This window comes from Acyrthosiphon pisum, chromosome A1 (assembly GCF_005508785.2).
Source record: "Acyrthosiphon pisum isolate AL4f chromosome A1, pea_aphid_22Mar2018_4r6ur, whole genome shotgun sequence".
Lineage (NCBI taxonomy): Eukaryota > Metazoa > Arthropoda > Insecta > Hemiptera > Aphididae > Acyrthosiphon > Acyrthosiphon pisum.
Window position 1 is genome coordinate 70,033,927 of NC_042494.1, and position 24,922 is coordinate 70,058,848.

Genomic DNA, 24,922 nt, shown 5'->3' on the forward strand with positions numbered 1-24,922 from the left:
TAATTGTATAACAATAATAATAATAATAATAATAATAAAATAGTGTTAGGCTTTAAATATTGTTCGTGTTTTTATTTAAGACAAAGATATTGAGCAGAAAGAATTAAGTGCCCCCTCCCTTTTTTTTGGAATGTGAAAGGAGTGATAAATAATTAGTAATATGATGTCCTGCTGGAGTGCATGATTACATTTTACTGGGCACATAAATAAGATTTTATTATAAGCAATTATAATGCTTAACAATAAAATCATACATCAATAAATAAAGGTACTTAAAAAATTAAGGAAATAATAAATTTAATAAAAACTAACTAAATTAAAAAAAAAATTTTACATAACTTGTTCAACCATTTTTGTTATTACAACCTTAATAAATAGTAATTTAATAATATTCATAATTACAGACCAAGATGTAAAATAGTCTTGTAATTCTGGACACATAATGATCTTGGACTTACAGGCTTTTTATGCTTATATAAATTGAATAACTACCCTGTACAGTATGAGCATGTGTTTACATGTTTTCAAACTGATCAACTCGGCGCTTTGTATTGCCTTTTCTAATTTCACGCAGAGTCTTATATTTATCTCGTCCCTGGCGCACATTTTCACGATGAATTTTATCCATGGCAGTCTCCTTGGTATCATCTCGTGATTGAGCTAAGTCTTGTTTTAACATCTAAACATTCATAAAATTAAATGAATTATATTATGTTATCAAGTAGGATTAATAATAATACGATTACCTTTAATTGATCTTGAAGTCTTTCATTGCGTTCAGCGAGGGTACGGCGTTCCTCTACTGGATCAACAATATCCATATCAGTGTCTAAATCTTGTGTTTCATGACCGTTGACCATTTCATCATTATCCTCATTTTCATTTTCAGTAACATGATGATGCTTGGGGGTTGCAGCAGCAGCAAGTGCTGCGGCTGCAGCCTCTTCTTGTTTACGTCTTGCCTCTTCTACTTCCTCCTATTAAATAAAAAAAATGGATTTTAATTAAATTATTGTACTGATTGTATTATCTTGTTAATAATTTAAGTGTTAAGTGAAGACTGTGATAGTATAGACTAGAACAGTGATTCTCAATCAGGGTGACATGGATCCAGCTAAGTGTCCGTATTACAATCGTTGAACTAAGGTTAAACCACCAATTCGGCTGGTAAAATTAGTGGATTAGGCGTAACCGAGGTTTAAACTATGATTGTAAAACAGGCCCTAAATGGTGATACAAAATCTCCACAGGAAAATAATAAAAAATTTTTTGAAAAAAATCATATTGTTATTTATTGCCGCCACTGTCATGTGTACCTTTTTTATTTGTTAGTATAAAACACACCTTTATAGTTTTTTTGACGAGGAAAAACTAGGAAACTAGTCATTACGATATTATAATTTATAAGTTAAGTTTTCATTTAAAAATTAAGTTTTATACCATGATACTAAAATTACAAAAAAATGTTGATTATGAAAATGCAATAAGTCTCAGTCAAGTACCAAATTGAACATGTGAAGTATATTACAAAACGAAAGAATTTCATTTAAATTTTTAAAATGTACCATTTAATTAGGTCGGGCTTATACTATTTTAAGCTATTAATTTAAAATAAATATATATATTAATATACTAACTTGTAAACGTTTCGTTTCTTCGTCTTTAGTTTCAACTTCAGATTGAATACGCATTACTTCTTCTTGTTTAGCTTTGATCTCTTCTTCTAATTTGGCTCTTTCTACTGCTTCCATGTTCTTTGATTCTTCTAAACGCTCCATCATCTTTTGAAGTTCGTTTTGTCTTTGCTCAAGTTCTTCTTTAGCTAGTTGAAGTTTATTCAATTGTTCCTCCAAACGACGAATCATGTCCTAAAATGTTTTTAAAAATAATTATTAATACAATATAAATGTATAATAATATAGTTTAGAGTACTTGAGCACTGAGCAAATCTTGTTCACGTTTAGAAATTTCTGCTTGCATGACTTTCAAGCGTTCTTCATATTCTTGATGTTTTTTTTCAGCTTTTTCCCTGGCAGCTATTTCTAGTTGTAGTTTCTCTCTAAAAAAATTTTTATCTTAAATGTAGGTTGTTACATTATATAACAATTTATTTAAAAAAATTTAAATTACCTTTGTTGTTGTTTGGCAAGTTTTTCTTCCCTTGCTTGGGCTTTCATTTGTTGTACATCAATAGTATCAGGTTTACGTCTTCTCATGTATAATTCATGATTTCCCATACAAAGAGCCAAAATACGTTTGTTAATACGAACACGTGGTGCAAAGAATACAAAGTCAGGAGCTTTCTTGTCAATAGGTTTTATGATAAACTTTCTATCATTGAATGAAATATTACGGATTTCAGACCAAGGAAAGCCAATCTTTGGAGTTAATCTAGAATAATAAATGTTTAAAAATAAAATTATATTTAGTTTTTAGTCTTAACAAGGTTTCTTACTTATCATCCTTTTCATAAATATTGAGACCAAGGGCATCAACACCCAAAAATAATTCAGTTCCTTTTTTGTTGAGAATGTCAAAGTAGTTAACTCCATACATTTCAAGATCTTGGGCAATTTTCAAATATTCCATCATGGCATCTTCTCGCATCATGCCTCTATGTTCATGCCACCAAGTAGTAATGCTAGACTCCCATTCTTCACGTGTCATTTTATGTTGATCCATAACACTAAAATTAAGTTCATATATAATTGAAATGTACAACTATTAATATATACTATTAACAATTTACCGTTGTGGTAACAAGCGATCATTAGTAAGAAAACCAGGAGTATGAGTGAGTTTATTGAAATCACCATGCCTTGCTTGAACAGCATATGAAGCAAGTAATACAGATGTTTCTGACGGACAATAAATTTCATCAGATAAAATGGCATTTTTCACCTAAGAAATAAGATATATTTTTAAGATTAAATACTACAAAAGAACAATAAGTATTAGTATCTTCAATATTAAAAAAAATAATTTACGACATATTTTTTGTTTTAAATAAAGTTGAAGATTTTTATGGAAATAAATAATTAATATTTTATATTTAAACCAAAATCCCCATGGTTTCGAGGCGATCTTAGGTGAGCCACGATGTACCGTGCGATCTGTCGATCCCCGCTATTCCCACGGCGCCATTTGAGGGGGGCGGGTATGGGCTAGTTTTGGGCCTTCATAGTAGGCTTTCAAAGTAGCAATAGGTAATTTATTTAGGTATCCCTCTACAATCTACATATTATTATGTATTAATTATTTAGTCATTGTTATCTCTCAAAAAAATGGGTTATTTATGCCTATGATAGTAACAAGTAACCACTAGCCACGAATATCCCAGATGATAGTAACTAGTGAGTATAAAATTATGTAAGGAGGCTATTTGTATTGAGATAAAAATGCAATTATTGTAATGGAATGTAATTGTTGGCGAGCGGTTTTTTTCAGTTTTATTAAGGCCGGGTCAAAAATAAACACAAAAACTGAAATCACGCCACTGTATATGATACTAAGGTTACAAGCGCCACGAGCCCAGCCACGCGTCATGGGAACTGAGAAGCCAGCATAATAGGACGCCACACTCGCATTTATCATAAGACAAAATTTAATATGTACGTTGGAGAGCAGCTTTTGTTTTATAATGTTAATTTCAAAGTAAGAATAAAATCTATAGACTATAAACCAATAAATGTATGATAAAATTCGTTTTATTCGGAGGCTTTTTCGATTCTTTAATTTAAAAGCGAATTATGACCAATTTTAATTTTAACATTTTACACATTTATAATTAGCTTTAAAACTAAAACCTAAAAAAAAAAAAAAAACCTCAGCACAAAGTTGTCATCAAAGTTAATCAATTGGTATATCAATTCACTCGTAATATTATTTTACGAAATTAAAGTGAACGATTCAACTGCTAAATCTGCTAATAGCAGACTCCATGTCCCGTATTTGTAAGATAGAGACAAACGGGATTTGCGAAGGCGTTCTCGAATAAAATGTAACATGTACATATTTTCTTAAATATTATTTCGAAGGAAAGTACAATGACTACAAATTTATTTAAATTTGATTATTTTAGATTCTGATCAGAAATATTGCGGATACACGGTATTGTGTACAGTATTGGTGAACACGAAGAATTATTATGCTTACGCACCCCAAATTTTCCAATAAGCCACAAAAAAATTCCAAAGAATGTCTCATATTTTGACAGACCATACATTTTCACTCAATGTAAGCTCTATGGTTGTCAATTATATTCTTATATTTTGCATGTCATGTATCAAATTATCGTAGAACCAGAAAAGAGTAAGTACTCTAAATTAATTAGTATATCAAAAACCATAATTTATCAGGAAATTATTATATTTCCATGAACTAGCTGTTTCCTAATTTTTTTAATAATATTTAAATAACTAGGTATTGCTAAATGTATTAAAATCTCGTTAAATAATTATCAGAATTATTATGCGAACATTTTGTTTTATATCTATAGACTGTGCATAACTTACTATAAATAAAATCTAAACAAATAGTTGTAATATTTTTTATCACTACCAATGATTTACAAAAAATCTGTTCTATACCTCATGAAGTCATGAATCATAACTAAATAGGTTATTTTTGCCATTTAAATAATTCAGTACAAAAAAATGTAAAATCTTATCATCTATACATGACTAAATAAATTGTTCTTATTTTAATAGAAATTAATATTGATAGTAGTTTAAATATTTCGCAAATAGTCATAAATAGGAATTACATTTCAGAAGTACTAAAAATTTTAAGGCGCAACAGGCGCAACAGCTTTTTAACAAAACAATTGTTATTGATATCATTATTCTCGGAAAGTGAATTAGTTGAATGAAAAATAAAATTTTAAATGTAATTATTAATCATTACTTTATTAGTATGATAAGTACGCACATTTATCTTTATAGTACCTAGTATATTACGTGGTTAAATTGATACGTCTATATTAATTTTATGTAAGAATGTGAAGAATTCGTATTACTGTAAAACTATTACCTGTAAGTAAAATAATCTCAAAGTAATATCTTGTATAAGTTCTTCTGCGACATCTTCTGGATAGAACTTGGCTCGGAACTTAAATTGAAGTGGGTTTTCCTTCTTAACATCTTGGCTCATGACCTAAAGATATAAAACAAATTAATTGATATAGAATAATTTATTTGATTAACAGCAAGGTAATGTGCAAATTCAAATAATAATAAATTATGATTAGATGTAACGATGACTTATCAGTTAAAAATAATATATGCTACGAAAACAAATAATTATTATTATTATACTTAATAATATTATATAACTATTTTCAATTGTTGTTAATGCACAATAAAAAAAATTTCAAGAAAATTAAACGACTATTCAATTTTATCTATTTCAAATTTGGTTAAATACTTAAATACAATTTTATATATACATCAAAAATTCAAAAATTCTAATTATAGCAGCAAAACGTTACAAATTAATAATTTGAGGAATTAGGAAAGATATTTAATTACCTAAATGTTATAATTAATTGTATAATGATGAAGTCTTATGAATACTCTTTGTAAGTGAATACGTGATATACTATTACGGCACTCCGATGATACCACGGTGCACTAGGTATAATATATCCAAATTATCTAACGGGCAATAATGAAAAATTTTAATAGTGAAGATTAATACTATAGTAAAAAGTTTTAACCTAATGAGAACATTATTCGAAATAACGTCACATCAATTTTGTAAAACATTAAATAATGAAGAAATTACAAAGTATATTAAGTAATTTGATAATACAAGTAGGTAGAAATGTGTGTAATAAAAGAATATGACAAAATGTCCAACATATTTTCCTACTTATTTGTAATAGATATTTAATATCTAATAATAACCATAGGTCCTAGACATCGTATTTTCAATATTTATTAGTGGCATTTTGTAATATTCTCATTATTTAGATAATCATAATAGGTGAATATAATATTCGGGTATAACTGATTATCAACAAATGCATATATTATCTGCTGATACTATTTTTATTCTTAATGCCACACCCGAATTTGTTGTGCTCTAGTCCATACTCATTCGCCTTACAAGTGCATAATAACGTTTAGCTTCGTTACGATTTTATAAATTATAAATAATAAATAATCCTGGTGTAAATTTACTTATTACATTAAACACATAATCTGTGTTTATAAGTTAGTTTTTTAAATGTTTAAATGTTTAAATTGCAATATTAATACATGATCAAACTTTGATAAAAACCAAATGACGAAGACAACAAATGCTGGTATGGCTTATATTTAAAGAGTTTTTTTTTAAATAAGTTTTTTTATTTCAGTCATACAATTTAGAAAAATAAGTGGGTGGTGAAACCTAGCTAAAAAAAACAAAAAAACAATTTTTCATAGAATATAAAGAATAAAAATTCCTCTGGAAGAACTTGAAGATGTTAATGCTTAAAATATTAAGCTCTTTATTAATTCTCAAAATTAAAGTAGATTGTTTATTACAACTTTAATATATCTTATCAATTTTTATATATAGCTAATTGCTAAAAATATAAAAATGTCATAAATAATTATCTTAATAGATAATCATATGCAAGGAAAAATTTGAAAAACCTTCATTAAAAACTTAACATTTTACTGTTGACCTTGAAAAGAATTTGTGCCATGAAATAGTGACGAGAATAAAAATACGTTTTAAACATATACAAAACTCGAACGTGAATTTCTTAGGAAACATAACTGATTTTCCAACACTTATGCTATGACTACAATTCAAATTAAGAAAATATAATGAAGGTCGAGATCGTGACCTCTACGGCTTCTACGTGAGGACAAAATATAATTTTTTCAATGCGTAACCAAGTAGATAAATGATAAAGTAATTTCTTGGATTCACATATTTCATGCATATTAATATTATATATAATTAAAATTACAACACAGCCTATATTACTACCTATTACGATTAAAAGAAAGTAGAACAGTCAACGAAATACACGCACGCAGCTATATCATCGTTATAGAGAAGTATATATTATTATCATCATGTTCACACAACCAGTTCTTTAACCTCGGTTCATATATTATATTTTTATTAATTTATTAATACACACAAATTACATTTTTATTGTCACACTAATGTTTGTTAAACAAAAAGAATAATAGGATTTTTTTTTTTTTAAACAAATAGTATAATTTTACTTATTATCTGGATTAAATAAGATAATTGATTTATAATTTGTATTTAACCAGTGTTAATAATTTGGATCGGAAAAATGGAAAACTACATTTTTATTGTATATCAGTCGTTACCGAAACAGTAAAATGAAAAGACATAGTGTGTTGATTTAATTAAATTGTTTATGTAAAGGTTTACTAATAATACAAATTACATAGGCATATAAGGAAACTAGGTACATAAATATAATATTCACTATACAACACAACTATGTGTGATGGAAAACCATAAAAACAAATTAAACAATGTGGGTAAACTCATTATTATAATGTCAGCAATTGTGTTAGCGAAGGACACTAACAATACAAATGGTCAGTCGGAAAATTAGAATGACTGTAGAGATACACGCGAAAAAAAAGAACAGAATAATATTATAAATATGATTATAATATGTGGATGTGCGTGTATGTAAGCTAAAATAATGTATTGAATATATCGGGTTGATCAAAGCAATACTTGTAATGCTTATCTAATATTACGTCGAGTGTTCAAGAGGAATGCATGATACCTGTAACCAATATTTATGTCTTGGATCAAAATAGTCAATGGATTCTTCAACAATTGATTTCCTTTTCCATAAATTCCATATTTTTTTGCAAATATTTTCAGGCTGCGCATGTAAAGTAAGATATTGTATGAACATTTTATAACACTAGCCGAAATACAAGAACGAATAAAAAGTAACGCGTGATTAATACTAACACTATACGAGTAATATCAATGTATTTGGTTGTAATTTTTCTAGAGTAGTTTAGCATGATCAATAATCATAAAATCTTAAGATATTCACACATACATAATTGTCTTAGATGGTAGCCCTTATTATAATATTATTGATTACCATTAATAACGTATTTAAAAAAAGTATAATTATATACCTACATAAAATATAATCAAACATATAAAAATTACCCGGCATAAAACAATTCAAACGTGTTCATTAACTAAATATTTATATTTACCATATTTATATGTCACCCGGTGATGACTATTTCCACTTTAGAAGCTTGAATACACAATATGCTAGTTACGTAAGAGATCTCGACATCACTTACGTTTTAGTCACCTTAGGGCTTATAAGATTACCGGGTATAGTACACCCCAGTAATACTATAGAAATTGATATCAAAATCAAAAAAATCAAAAAAATAATAATACAAATAGAGGCCGTGGACTTAATGAAAAAACTTTGAAAATAATTGAAATTGTCTAAAAAAATGACTTCACACTACCTATTTGAAATAGATAGTAATCAATTTGAAAAGCATATATCATTGCAATCGAAAAAATATTCTGATTATGTTATTAATATTACATTTTAGGTAGGTACTCATAAAAAAAATTACAAGTAAAGTTTTAAAAAATCTATTGAATAGTTATGACTTATGAGTAATGGGTAATGACTAATGAATATAATATGAGTAACCTTGCGAGTATCAACAGATTTCAAGTCATAATTTAAATACTACAGGTTCTACTAAAAATAACTTTAAAATACCAGTCTTAGTTGAAAATGTTAACTAACAATTATCAGCAATCAATGGTGGTCAACAATTGTAAGGCATTCAAAAAAGACACATCATAAGTAAAAAAACATGATTAAAATGCATGATCTTAAGGTTAAATAGGTACCTACATTTAAGTACATTTCAAAAATCCAAACACGGTATAAAAATTAAGAAATACAATCTCTTCAAAGCATCACCAACTATAGACTCGCTATATAATAACTATATAATTTTAATCGAATTATGAATTTATAAAAAATTGTAATTTGTTTACTCGATAGGTAAACAACCATTTATCGACCAAAAAAAACCAACTATCATAAATCATAATCTATTTTACTCAAGTTAAATTCCGGGACCTTATTTTGCTATTGGTCAAACCCAGGAATAACACAAAGTCCGAAAGAAGTTATTCGGGACACCAGGACACGAATTCCTAAACAGGGAAATGCCCTAAAATATTGGACAAATAGCCATAAACGGAAGTAGTAGTAGAATCTTTCAAAAAACTTTCTGTCTGGTAAATAATATGATGATTATTAATGCAGTACAATATTGAACACAAATCAAATAATTATTATTTCTGTAACTTAATATTAGTATATACTCCATAGGTTATAGGTATAGAATGCTAGATGATAGACAAAAATGTTGTTCAAGGAATGATTCTCTGTTTATCCTGTTAACAGTTATTGATCATAAATCATAATATTATAGACTAATACACAATTTTCCACACTTTTCTCTCTGTTTACTGTTGTATATGATTCTTTTTAGGAACGTGTAGTTTACACTGATGGGCAATGACGGCATAATACAACACGCGATTTTGCTGGCACTTAGTGACCTTGACACAATGATGTATCTTCGTTTTAGAAAGTAGTATACGGTATGTTCGCGAGACAAGGCCAAATATCGAAACGCTCTGACACTTGGTAATTCTGTAAATGCCTGAGAAATGCTATTGGAATAATTTATCAAAAATATATTCTAATCAGTCTTCCACACTTGCAATTGATTAAAAGATTTGATAAAATGTGCAATCAATATTACGTCTTTAAGCATAAGATTACCTACCTAAAGTTTACCTTTACAACTATATACGTTCTTGAATTTGCATCAAAAAACATTTACGAATATCTAAAAGAAAAAAAATGCACACTTATATGGTAGGTTAGTGTTAGTAGTGAATATAGAAACCACGTTGACAATAATTCAAAGAGAAATCGGTGTTTAGCCGTCAATTATAATAGATACATCCGGTTTAACCGGGCTTTTTAATTAATATCGAAAGTCACGGAGATTGAATATAGAGGAAAAATAAAAAATGAAACATTAATTAAAGGTAATATTTTTATAAAATAGCGTGGCTAAAAGCATACAAAATTGTTATTAGGCAACAATAAAAAAAAAATCATGCATTTCTAAGTTTCCAATTATTTAAGCACTTGAAACATTTAATAATTAAATTTAAATAATTTAACGGTTGGTTGTGTAATTTTGATTGTCTACCTCTTACAATCCTCAATTGAACCTTAAGGAGAATATTATATATTATCTATTATGGAGATTAATACAAATTTTCTTCAAGTTTTATAAAATATAAACCAATTTGTACAGGTATACTAGTAATGTTATATTGAAAAAAATCATTGAAGAAAATGCGTATCTCAATATTGTAGAAACTAATAACGCTTGAAAACAAATTCTTGATACTGATTAGAAAAAACTTATTTATAAAAGTCTCGTTATCAAACCTCTTATACAATATTAACAATAAAAGGAAAACCCATTTTTTTAATTTTTAGTATTAACATTTCATCACTATCAGAACACGATTTCACAGAACACCTGTTGCATCTTTAGCCGGAGCAAGATAAAATGTGAGCAGGTGGAGTAATAAAAATCAACAAGTAGCTATAATATTTCATAAACGATTATTATGTAAAACTACTGCTTGACAATATTAATACCTCATAAAATGTGTTCCAAAAACAATGTCAAAAGTACATTATCTTAATTATTAAGTGTTTGTTTGTTCAGTGATTAATGGAGATGTTTGCTTTTACAAGTCTACGAACTATTCATGGATTTGCATAACCTAATTGTTCGATGACATTAAACTGTGACTTTGGCACTAACGCATTAGTCACGCGTACTATGCGAGTCTTCGAGAATGCTAATAGACAGTTTTTAATTTTTATGAAGCGGTTCGATCACAGATAGACAAGACAAAACTCGACAAAAACCCATAATATAATACCTATGGCTTGTCCCCAAGGTCGCATGGTTTCAAATGTACCTGTGTTTCGATGTGTTAAACACCGTCTGAGGTTTTACAATGATAATATAATACATAATACATTGATGCTGTTCCTATATAGTATCATCAGAAAAAAGAACAATAAATCAACTGATACCTTTTTATACAGTTTGATCCAGGTCATATCGCCTTTGTTGTCAGTGTACTGCAGGCCGAAAAACCATACCTCCCTCAAGCCAATGGTTTTTACTACCTGATCGAATAGCTGTTTGCCTGTGGTAGTTTGCTGGATAGCAAACTCCAGCTCGGCGTCCATTGTGGTCACCCTCACGTTCATCTGAAATACGTAACGGTTGAAAAATTAATTTAAAAACTAAACATAGTCCGACCCACCAACATAATATCCTCCCTGCCGTTTACACGGTTCAATCCGTAACAACCGACGTTACAAAAATGTTTTTGTTAAACATATTATAATATACGTTAGAAGTAATGTGTTTTGTTTTGGAATCTCCTAAATTGGCGGGAAACAAGCAGATAAAAACCGGTTGGCTATAAACGTCGAAGTCATGCAGGCATTTAAAATGTCCCTGCTGAATTTTTTTTTTTTAATATTAATACTTTGATCAGTTATGAATTACCAACGCGGAATTTTATGAATTGGTAATAAACTATAATGTAAAAAAAATGTTATTTGCAATGGTTATAAGTTTTTTTTTTAAATATCATCGTCAGTATTTAGACACGAATCGTTCTTCACGATATCCACAATATTATGTTCGTTCCAAGGACTTACAGTTTTTCCGGACACCATCTTGTTGCGGTTATTCTGAAAACACGATGCAGTAGCGGCGTCAGCAACAACACGCACAGACGACTAACGGGTCGCACAATCACGTAAAAACGACGTAGTTAGGATACACACACGCAAACTGTAGAACACTAGACTACCGCACACACGTCCAGCTGGCCGAGGGGATGAAAAACAGTCGAAAGAAAATATTATTATTAATATCCGTTGCACATATTTTGTAACGCGGCGTCGATGAGAGCGGATGGACGCGACATCAACGGTTATGCAGGTGGTGGTAGACTAGTACACAATTGAATACTGGCTAACGAATTGGTGAGTGGTGACTAGTGACTGTAGAGCGTCTGAGGCATGAGCATTGAGCGCCGGGTGGCCGGGAAGACGGACCGAGTTAACCGCTGCTGCGGCGGGCTACGTTTTGACGAGTAAAAAAACGGCGGAAGACAGGGCGTGGCCAAGTGACGATGGTGAAGAGGTAGGGGAAACATACGATCAGAAACCGGTTATAGGAAGCGACAACCGCCGCCGGCTGGCACTGTACCGCCACCTGGTTTCGGGCCAAGGTGCGTAGTCGCAGTGTTGCGGCGGTTCGTCCGCTGATAGCCATATCGTAACTACTTTACGAAGCCCTCAATGACAGTTCAAACAATATTTATACACGTTTTTCCTTCCATCGTGTTAACGATCGAGATACTTGGAATTTTTTACCAAGCCATTCATAATCATAAGTTTACGTCATAGATAAGGTGGTACGTGACGATCAACTTACTTGTTTGGATAATCCCCCCCCCCCACTATCCAACTGTTCATCGCGAACTAGTACAACACATTCTATAGGGTTGTACAACTTAATGTTTCATGTAATCAACAGAATTATAAAAAAAAATTACTCAAGAGTGGATTTAATTGGTTAGTCCGTATCGTGGGTTATATTATAACGATATATTATATATTATATAGATATAAAGAACGAGATTCTGTAGTCTGTAGATTCGAAGTTATACCTATTTACGCAAGAAGAACCCTAAAAATGTAAATTAAATCAAGCTAAACTTAATATGTATAAAGCACATTCCTAAAAAATGATAATTGAACCGAGTACTTGTACATTTTTGCTTTTAATTTATAGAGCATCTAAAATATTTTTCCTTTAAATATTTAATAATGTTTTGTTTTGCTTAAAAAATCTAAGTTTTTTTATTGCTTATTAATTAGCAGAAATTGGATTTTATTGCACTGTAATTTTAATTGAAAAAATCTTAAAACATACAATATATAATATTATATTATATTTTCAAAATAAATATAAAAATGTTGTCTAAGGGTATTATTATTTATTTTTTAAAATAATAATTATTGTATAATAATATAAATTAATATTTATGAAAAAAAAAAATGATTTATGATTTGTTTTATATAAGTATACAGGGTGATTCTTTTATTATGAAACACTCCTTATTTCAAAAAGTATTAATGTTTTTGAAAATATTTTTTCTATAATAAAAATTATATTTTTAAATATTTTTTATCCTTATAATTTTTTAAGTTTTTTTACTTTTTTGAATGAGAACAGAGTTTTAATTTCATAATCCAAAGCAGATTATTTTTCTAAGTTTTCAATTCATAAAAATCGAATTTAGGGCGAGTAGTTTATGAGTAAGTATTTAAGGTTTAGATAGGCGGAGAGGAGCGGTACGGGGTACCACCCAAAATTTTTGTACACTACTCTGCTTGTCTAAACTTTAATACAATTTAAATACATATAACTCATAAACTACTCGTCCTAAATTCGATTTTAATGTATCAAATACTTATATAATAATATTCTGCTATGGAATATGAAATTAAAACTCGATTTAATCATTCAAAAAAGTAAAAAACTTAAAAATATAATGATAAAAATATGATTTTTTAATAAAAACGTTGTTTTTAACAACTTGAAGCTATGTAAAAAAATATTTTCAAAAACATTAATACTATTTGAAATAATAAGTGTTTCATGATAAAAGAATCACCTTGTATAACATAGTGTTAGCAGTATACCTTAAGAGGACGTGATACCCGCATGTGTTGTCTTCGTCTTACAAGTGCGTAACATAGCAAATTGTATGCTCGGCAGAACTCGTGTAGCTCCGTCAATTAAAAGATCAGAGTGAATTGACTTCTTATGAAATATAAAGATTATCATTTAGGCAATATCATATACTTTTTATTTTATTTTTATTTTAAAGCGAGTTATGAGTATTTTAAGATGTACAAACAATTTTAAAATACTCATAACTCGCTTTAAAATTAAAAAATAATAAAAAGCATATGATATTATACCTAAATAATAATCTTACCTTTACATTTTATAAGAGGTCAGGCAATTCACTCTAATTTTTTAACTAACGAAGCTACATGTGTTCTGCTGAGCGTACTATTTTGCTTAACACGGATACAACACATGCGGGTATCACGTCCTCTTAAGATGATGTCAGCGCACTATTCATTTTCTCTCTACCCATGTGCACATACCAAATTTATGTTTAGTAGAACCAACCCCTGTGTTGTTACTTTTAATACTAGAGTGAATTCATGGCTTAAATATACAAGGTTATTACACATAGCCTATATTGTTATCAAACAAAAATATAAAATTATATAGTGGGGATACTATTACAATAAACTTGTATATTCAAGCCATGAGTGAATTCACCTATTATCAAACTTTATTTAAGCTAGGAACGTTACCTGTATCCTTATGTTGGCTATTTTATGATATTTTTATTTTTATTTAAGTAATCAGCGTGTAAATCATTATAGTTATAAATGCTTATAAATTGTATACAAATTTAAATATTCTAAAATATTCAAAATTGGGACACAAGTTATGTTCTTACCTTAAAGTTTGGTAATAGGTGAATTCAATCTAATATTTTAGGTTGGTTTTGTTCAACATAAATGTTTTATATTGCGCGTACGTCAGAGAGAGAAAGCCAATGGTGCGCATCCTCCTAAAAATTACATCCTATGATTAAATGATCAGTAGCGTTTTCAAATTCGAAGCTTCTAAGATTATCCAAAAATAAACCATAGGCGGAGCCAGAAATATTGTTTAGCGTATGCAGAATCTAAATCAGCCCATCACAATTTATGGTGAGGGGTTTGGGGGGTTATCCCTAAAATCCCTATTTTCGGATATTTTATAGGTCACCGTAATTATTTATAAATTGTAAGTTTAATTATTAGCTTATTTATTATTCAAACTTTTAAAACAAAATTTCAAATTTTTATTAATTTTAAATTATATGCCGAATATTAGCGCAGTTGAATTCCTCTGGCGGTTGGCAATATTTTTTGTTATAGAATATAATCAGTTAGTTCTAAAAAAAGAAAATTAAATTGAAAAAGAGATAGAAATAATGATATTTATTATTATGAATTATATTATATAGGAAATATACGGTTAGGAACTGTCTTTGCTTGGAAAATTAATACGTGGAAAATACATTGTTAAGAAAAAATAAAATGATTAGTATTTATAATAATTTATGATCATTAGACACTTCAGCTAAATTAACCGTTTATAGATTTTACTTTTATTAATTAATTTTAAACTTGAATTAAAGCAGCCTTCAGGGTGATTAGGGCATGCAGCTGTATACCCTACACGCCCCGTAGCTCCGCCTATGAAATAAACCCAATACCTTAGAGAGCATCTCACGGTTTTTCTAACACTGATACAAAGTACATCACATGTCAATTTTAGCTGAAATACTTGGATGTACTTGGACTTAAAAAACTTATATTAGCACTAATAAACCTTAAACAGTAAAATATACAAAATAAAATATTATATTATATCAATTCTTTACATCTTGAAACAAATTGTTTAAAATGTGAGCCTTGTAGCTTGACTAGCAATCAAAAAATTATCATTCACTTTTATTGTTCAATAAAATAAAATTGACAATATAAATACATTTTTGAAAGTAATTATTTATTTTATAAAAGCTTACATAGTTGCATATTTTGTAATTTTTAATGGTCATTACTTAAAATTTAAACTTAAAACAATTACACTTTAAAACTGTTCAAACACTATAAATATGATATTTGTTGTCATTTATGAAATTTAAAAACAAAAATAAATGTTAGTCACTAAAGAAACATAATCAGTTTTTTTTCATATTCATTTAAAATAGGGTCATATTGTGTGCACATTATGTAATGAATTGTAATCAGGTTTAAAGCACAGTTGAATTTATCTATGAATATGTAAGAATACATTTTTTATAAAAACTTAGTTGAAGAGTATAAAAAAAAACGTAATAAATAGGCAAACAATTAACATTGCAATGAAATGAAAAATGCAAAATCAAGGCTATTACACAAACTACAACGTTTATAAAAAAAAACAATGTTTTAGAAAAATAAAAACTATAAAATAGGAACGATAAGCTTTACAATTACTATTGACTGTTCAAAGAATCAGTAAAATAGTTTGTAAATGTTTCAATAATAATATAAAAACAATAAAAGTAGTTTTAATATTATAGCCAAACGAACGTAATTACACTTGTTCTTTTATTAAAAATGTTTAATCTATTTCATGTACCCACGAATTTCACATTTTTTAATGGCATAAAATATGTAACATTATCTACGTCATATACCATATAGAACTTTTAAAAAGTTGTAAGATGATTCTATAATATTGTTCATATTATAATAATATCAATAACTAATACAATACTATAAGGCATTTTTATATTGATTTTTTAAAAACAGTAAAAGTAAAAGTCTACTCTTGTGTATATAGAAAAGAAATAAGTCATCCAAGCAAAAACTTTATACCACTCTGTGTCTAGTAAAAGTAGGTAATTTGTTTTTTCTATTTCAATAACGAGGATACCATCTAAATAGTAAATATGTAAGCTTATATTAAATAACATTATGCATATTAAATAATCAGGGGGAAAACAATGCATGTCACAAATAGAGATAACAATAAATTTCTGTTTTTTTTAGACTGCATACAAAATGCTGGTTATCTAAAGGAAACTTGTTTTTAGAGCCGAGCGTACAACAATATTATATTACAGTAATACAGTAGCTTGCAAAGGAATTAAAATAAATTATTTTGCGAAGCTCAATCTATATTTATTTCTTGAACTTTTTTAATGGAACTTTTAATTAGGATCGACACTTAATACTAAATATATGATAAGATACAACTATTAAAAATGAAATAATTATATAATAATGTGGAGGGTAATTTATAATTTGTCAACAATACGTAAAATACCTATGCATATATTCATATTTTATATTCAATCAAAATGGTAGCATAAAATTGATAATATACAGGTATATTTATTATTCCTGGTTTCGCATACGAACATTGATTATATAATCGTAATATGTAAACTAATATACAACTATTTTCATATTTTGAGAATGTTTGACTTTTAAGGGTATTATTAACTATTAAGTACTATATAAAGTTTTTGATATTTTTTCACGAAAGGCGTGATTCCGGCATCTGAAAATCTCAAAAATCAAGTGAAATATAATCAAAATTGAGCTTTGGAAGACAGCAATTTTATTCCTATATCGTCTTGAATCTAAAATAAATTAATAGATAACATTTTATAATAAAAGTAGTTGTAGATATATTAACGATAGATCGTTGTCCATTAATTAGAATACATTTTTTAGATAAGTTTAAAGGCCCAATGAATAGCAAATCCCCACTGATATGGGGATACACTTTTTATAGAAAACTGACTACAAGACCCAATTCAAAAACATTCATCTGAATCTAAAAGCATCCCGGTACTACATCATCAAGGGGCGATAACAAAGAACACGCTTACAATCTTGGCTGCCATAAGAAATCCTACTTCTATGCCTAACCCATCAGATGATGAGATGACACTGAAAACTCTTACGTAGTCACGGTAATATACATTGCACAGAACCTTTTCTTGTATAATATTTGTATATTTATTATAGTAACAAATTAGAATATACTTTTAGATTCTAAGCGGAGCGAGGAAGCTATTATTTTTACAATGGTGTTTATTTTTTTTTTTTTTTTTTTATATCCTTTATACAAAATTCTTCAAGGAGTGCTTCGATTTCAACGTATAGTACCTTATCATTTAGCAAATTGGATCAAGGTGGTACTTTAGAGAGGTCATTTTTCGATTTTCTCAATAGTTATTTAATGCCACGGGAAAACCACCGAAAAATTACGAATAAACGATTAAAAATGGGATTTTAATTTCTAACGCTTTGTTTATTACCATAGAAACGAATAAAAAATTATAATATTTTAATATTAATTCAACTTACATGATAAAATAAATAATAACTATATAAAATACCCAGACTGACGAACCGTCTCCGCTCAGAATCGTTTTTCTTATACAATGATATTATATCATTGAATTCAAGACTAATGCAATCCATTATACAATGACCCACTTGTAATCTACTATTCTACTGTACAGCAGAGAGACATCCACTTACCTGCTTTTTCTTATTATATCTCAAATGGTTAAAATCATAAACATATTGTTCTAATATTATCAAATTTTTGATAACATGCTATATGACGAAACATTTTAAACATACCTTATACATTTAAAAAAAAAATTGATTAGTGATAGTTAATCGGGTGCAATAGTTAGATATATTTTAAAAATAATTATAAAAGAAAGGTGTTGCTTGGTTATCTTATTTGAGTTTTAAAATATGAGGTGTAAAAATATTATTTAATGAGATTGATTTTATATTTTACATCCAATTAACATAAACTATATAAAGTCACAGGGCGATGAGCATATAAAGATTACCCTACTCTCATCAGTTGATCATATTTTATTTAAATTGTATATTGGAAGGTAACATAGAAAAACATTTTGTTACGCATTATTTGTTATACTTTTAGTACCTTACTAAACAATAACACAACATATTAAACCAGATAGGAATTCACAGATTATAGTTAGTTGAGTATACTTATAAAAAACATTTTCAATCCAATATAACCGATTCGGTTAGGTTAATAGTATTTTAACATTCTTTAAAAACTGTAATTATTAATAAATCATATAACATATTATTGACACTTAATTTATAACTGGTATTAAATTAAATTAAAATTGGTTTAGTTAGAAAAGTATAAAGAAATCCAAGCATATCAAACACAAATACATAATATTATAAGGTATTTAATCATCTTAAATGCCATTATGGGTAACATTTTTAAAAATTTTTAATTAAAAAGAACTGATAAGCATCAATCAAGATATTCTTTAAAAATAATTTCTTAGAAATGAGCTATTTATAACAATACATTGTATACAATTAAGCATTGGAGTTATATCTATATTAAATTTAGTTCTAGATATTAAACAAGACGTATGATTCACGCAATTCATGTTAATTTTTTTTTATAATTATTAATTTAATATGAAAATATTAAAACGATACAATACATCATAATTAAATATTATATTAAATTAAGATGTATTGTATTACAACAGGAGTCGCCACTCTTTTTGAATAAGTGAGCCACATTAAAAATAACTGGTGATCTACTATTTGTTCAGGTATACAGTAAACTATTTTTGATTCTGAGCGGAGCGATGAATGTTATGATTTTACAATGATGTGTTTTTTTTTGTGTCTTCCATCGCCTTTTAGGACAATTAAAATACTTAGATTTTCTTCAGTGTCTTTTCGGGTAGGAAAGAGAATCTAGTTGGTACTTTGAGGGTCAAAAGTAAAAATGTCCCAGTAGTTTTCTAAAGCAATGTGAAAAACAAAAGAAAAAGGGAATTTTTGCGCAAAATCTGTTTTTAAGAAAATCGATTTTGGTCTTTGGTGCAACTCTAAAACAAATTACCGTAGAAACATGAAATTTCGACTGAATGTTTATATTAACATTTTCTATACACCATGACATTTTCCAAATATTTTGATTTATTTTAAGTCGTTTACGCACATTTTCAGTTTCCATTTTTTTTATAAAAAGCTTGAAAATTTAATATAAGGCTCCTAGTATATTGTTTCAAAAGCAAATAAAAAAAATTAAAAATCCAGTTACAATTTTTTTTTTATAAGCATTTAAATTTCAAATATTGACAAAATACGTAAAAATGACGAAAATTTGCAAATTATTTTGAGTTAGAATTCATGAAAATTTTTTTTTTAAATCTAAAATTTTAAAATGTATACAAGATTCCTCATAAGTTTGTCTACCTTTATCAAAAAAAAAAAAAAGAAAAGGTCTACAAGAAAGCCAAATTAAATTTTTATGAGCGTTTAAAATTCATATTTTTACAACATTTGATATTCACTCGATTTCTCATGTAACGATTTTCTTATTTTGTTGTAATTAAAAAACGAATGACTGTAGATACTTGAAAATTTCACTGAATGTTTATATTAGCATTTTCTCTACACGATGACATTTTCCAAATATTTTGACTTATTTTGAGCTCTTTACGGAAATTTTCAGTTTCCATATTTTTTTGGTTTTTTTTCTATAAATATCAATAAAATTTTATTTGTTGGTTAAGAAAATTTAAAATTTAATAGAAGGCTCCTAGTATATTGTTTCAATTACAGATGAAAAAAATTAAAAATCCATAGTCACAATTTTTCTTTATAAGCATCAAAAGTTCAAATATTGACAAAATACGTATAAATAACGAAAATTTGCATATTATTTTGAGTCAGAAATTCATAAAAAATTTTCTTTTTAAATCTAAGATTTGAAAATGTAATATAGGATTTCTCATAAGTTTGTCTACCTTTTTCAAAAAATAAAATGTTTACAAGCAAGTCAAATTAAATTTTTATGAGCGTTTGAAATTCATATTTTTACAACATTTGATATTCACTCGATTTCTCATGTAACGATTTTCTTATTTTGTTGTAATTAAGAAACGAATGACTGTAGATACTTGAAAATTTCACTGAATGTTTATATTAGAATTTTCTATACACGATAATAATTTGACTCTTTTTGAACTGTTTACGGACATTGTCAGTTTTCAATTTTTTAAGTTTTTTTTTCCATAAATATCAATCAATTTTTATTTGCTGGGTAAAAAAGCGTGAAAATTGAATGCAAAGCTCCTCATATATTGTTACAATAGCAGTTGAAAAACATTAAAAATACCTAGGCACAATTTTTATTATAAGCATTTAAAGTTTGAATTTTGACAAAATTTATCAAAATTAAATTTAATAATTATTTTATAGTTAAAAATGTATAAAATTTTTAACTTTTATAACTAAAGATTAAAAATTTAAAACAAGATTCCACGTAAATAGGTTATATATAAATTACTTTATTCACAAAAATATCATAGGCTGACAGACAGTTTTCGCTCAAAATCGTTTTTCTTATACAATGATATTATGTAATTCAAATTTAACACCATCCATTACAGTGACCCACTTGTAACCTACTGTACAGCAGAGCGACATCCACATACCCATCTTTTGTATATTGTATTATAACATGCAGCATAATAATACATTGTATAATAATATTCATCTTACATAATTACTCCATCAGAATATTGTAAGTTTTTCTTCGCAAATAATTAATAAATACTTAACTTTGTATATAAAGCGTAAAGGTATGTTTAAGTCTTAAACTTAATAACTACGCACGTGATCAACAGATATTAGTATAATTTTTTTTAATAAGATCGATCAATTTTCCTCTAAAAATCGATCCCTGCATTATACGATACTTATATGATATAGATACATTTTATTAATATGATACATTTCAGAGATACATACAAAGTTAACTACAGTTAATCCGGCAATCCAGCCTAATTTATAAGAATTGAGTTCGTAAAATAAAATGGACTACTTGGTAATAACTAATAAGTAATAATAATAATGCCTCATTAGAATTTGCTAATTTGATAGCCTTCGAATAACCGGAAAAATGACCTATAAATATATTTTAATTTCACTTTCAATTACATTTATTTATTTTATGGTGTAAATGAGCATAAACATCAAATTATATATTATAAAAATACATTCAATTTTTCATTAATGTCTAGCACAAATATATACAAATATTTTTTCCATTGTTAAACCGACAAAAATGTTTATAAATAGTTTAAACTTTTAAATATTTATCTTTTTTATTTTGAAAAAAAAAATTAATGTTTGAATACTATTTTTGTTGAACCATTGTACCCAATTACTACAATATTACTGTATTACATATAATTGGTATAGGTTTACACGATTCGTAAATGTATTCATCAAAATCACCAAGGTACCAAGTCTTACTATAACATGGGATGTGGTAGGTAGGTATGACAGGGGGAATCACAGGAAGCAAGAAGATAGGAGCCGATTGTTGTACACTAGTAAGTTATAATATAGAATAACATTGTGGTTACTATAAATACATTAAAAACCATTGTTTAAAATGTAAATTGAGTAGGCCTTTACAAATCAGATCTTTTGTATTATAATAACACCTAATATATTATAACAATATGTCTATGTGGGTTGTATTATAATTACACTGTGAATATTAAACCCAGGTTTTTTTATATATAAAATAACAATAATATAAACAAAATGTACATAAATATTTAATAAAAGTAGTTGATATTGTTAATAGTTTAATTATCAGTTGTTTCAGAAAATTAATTTGCAGATAATTTAAACTATTGACACAATTATCAGTTTACTTTCTGTAGTTTATATCAATAGGAAATTTTATTGGTGCATGATTGGTATTAAAATCTAAATGAGATAAATAATATTATTGTGTGACTTAATAATATATAATAATGCATAAATACATAATATAATAATAAAGCATTAAGTTTATACTATAGTTTTGAAGTATTGAATGTTGATCAACAAATTGATACAAATTTTAAATTAGAAGGTTTATACTGAATTAAAATGGTCAAGTACATAATTATATACAGTACTTGAACTGAAAAAAAAGAGTTCTTCTCTACGTTCAAAATAAGATACAGTTTATTTTTAATGTAGCATAAGACTAGCAATCCATAAAATTAAACTATTATGCATTATATAATTGCTACTTATCACATTTTTTTTTTAATATGACACCCATAAAAAAATAAAAACTTAAAATTATCAAAAGATGAATCTTAGTCAATAAAAGTTGAAAATTAAAATGGTATATTTTCGAGTATATTTTTAATATAATTTAATTTTTAACAACTTTTTAATACCTAATAATAATAATATATATTTAATTGTATGGACAATAATATTAGTCTCAGACATACTAATTTATTTAAGTTAATAATAGTATTATGTCTATAGTTTTTAAACTGTAGACTGGTCAAATAACAAAAATGCAAATTACATAGAATCACAGCTCACCAGATGGTTACATATTATCTGTTGCCAACATAGAAGGGGTCTTAAAATGTTTTTTTTAGAATAATTTTTTATACACATTCTAAAAAATAACTATGCATATTACATACAAGCTATCACAAATAATATATTACTTATTTTTCATGTAAAATACAACCATTCTTAAAGTTAAAAATGAATTTAGGACAAACATATCATTACATTTATACAGGCAGATCAAATTTAATTTTAAACCTGACTTTTATATTATTTGGATACATTAGTTTTAAATTGATGATTGAATTATTAATTATATTATGACAGCTTTATGTTATCAATACATTTAAAAATAAAGTGACGTTCATTTTTTTAAAAACCTTTGTATTATATTAATAGTAGCTTATTATAATTATTAAAAAAAACAAACTTAAGACTTACAGATTTTGGCATCTTGAATTGTAGTTGGAAGTGTTATGTGTATGTGTTAAACATAAAAACCTGTAATAGTTCAAATGCTTTAGATAACCGATAACTGATAAGTGTTATATAAGGGTATATTAGTTAGTTGTAAAAATGGTAATGGTGTAATACAATATCTATAGAATCAAAATAAATATTGAAATAAACTGGCAAAAAATATTTCTAGAAACCAGACAGTATTTTATAATGGAGGTATTCTGAAACAATTTGTCTAGATTGCCTAGTCTTAAATTACCATCAATAATATGGAATACATAAAATACTAATTTACTAATGGTTTAAAATCAATAAAAGTAATTGAAATGTTACACAATGTACCTAAAAAATGGCGATTTAATGTATTAGATTTCAAAAACGTACAAAACATGAATGTAGGTACACATAAATAAAATATTCCGATTAGTTAAATTGTATAACGGATATGGTACTAAGCTTTTAATATTGTATTATAATTATCAAACGTAAATTCCATAGTACATTAAAATATGCAACATGTAGGAACTGATATACAGTTACGTCATAATCAAGTGCCTTGCCTATAATCTATATTTTATATACAATAATATAATATTATGCCCATGTCCTACCTATATTATTATAATATGATATTATATTGTTATTAGGATATTGTACACATCTGATAATAATATAGTGTTCTTAGATTATAACCTCTAATATTAATCACTTATCATCGTCTGGTAAATAAACCGGAGATTTCAGATTTGGCGTATCGGTGGCGATTAGAGTGACGGGGACGGGCGGTTTTCGCTGAATCGCCGGGGAAACGTGCAAACTCCAAATCGGGAATTGAGAATCTTCGTCCATGTGATTGTGACTATAACTGAGCGGGAAAGTGCCGATAACCCGAAGCGGTTAAAATGTGCAATAAAAATTAAAAACAGAAAGCTCCATATCCGTTGTACACCTTCGAAAATCTCAACTCACCCCGGTGGAAGTCGTTGTCGTCGTATGTCGATGATCCCACAGCAATTCAAACGCCTCAGTCGCCTCCTTCTCTGGTGTCCTGTACGATGTGCCGCTCGACGATGTATGTGCCGTGTGCGTCTCGACGCGGTATGACCCGTTCGAGTTTTATTTTTAATTTTTTTTTCACTTTTTTACGTTGAAATATTTTCAAAAATACATCACGCACGGAAATTGAAAAACGTAATCACGTCACGTTGACTGATGGTGTTGCGCGAATCAGCGAAT

The 24,922-nt window shown here is 27.6% G+C and overlaps 1 protein-coding gene across 3 annotated transcripts; it reads right to left on the reverse strand.

The window, feature by feature from the left end:
- Positions 1-14: 14 nt before the first annotated feature.
- LOC100169384 (moesin/ezrin/radixin homolog 1) lies at positions 15-24,922 on the reverse strand. 3 transcript variants are annotated; one of them, XM_008184872.3, is made up of 11 exons: positions 24,656-24,922; positions 23,669-23,728; positions 11,195-11,374; positions 5,032-5,154; positions 2,750-2,901; positions 2,456-2,686; positions 2,131-2,391; positions 1,933-2,059; positions 1,638-1,868; positions 747-977; positions 15-679 (listed from the first exon to the last, which is right to left on the reverse strand). In XM_008184872.3, exons 2-11 carry the CDS (start codon positions 23,678-23,680, stop codon positions 515-517), a joined length of 1,713 nt encoding a protein of 570 aa, XP_008183094.1. In that variant the 5' UTR covers positions 23,681-23,728; positions 24,656-24,922; the 3' UTR covers positions 15-514. The 3 variants fall into 3 exon arrangements, with proteins under 3 accessions (XP_008183094.1, XP_008183098.1, XP_001942978.2); XM_008184876.3 differs by lacking the exon at positions 24,656-24,922 and adding an exon at positions 24,029-24,117; XM_001942943.5 differs by lacking the exons at positions 23,669-23,728; positions 24,656-24,922 and adding an exon at positions 11,834-12,367.

What these genes read in the sequence shown, in the direction of transcription:
- LOC100169384 (XM_001942943.5), bottom strand. An exon ending in GGATCAAACTGTATAAAAAG is followed by an intron (nt 5,155 to 11,194) that starts GTATCAGTTGAT and finishes TTATATCTTTAG; the next exon opens with GTCATGAGCCAAGATGTTAA. An exon ending in AAGATTTGCTCAGTGCTCAA is followed by an intron (nt 1,869 to 1,932) that starts GTACTCTAAACT and finishes AAAACATTTTAG; the next exon opens with GACATGATTCGTCGTTTGGA.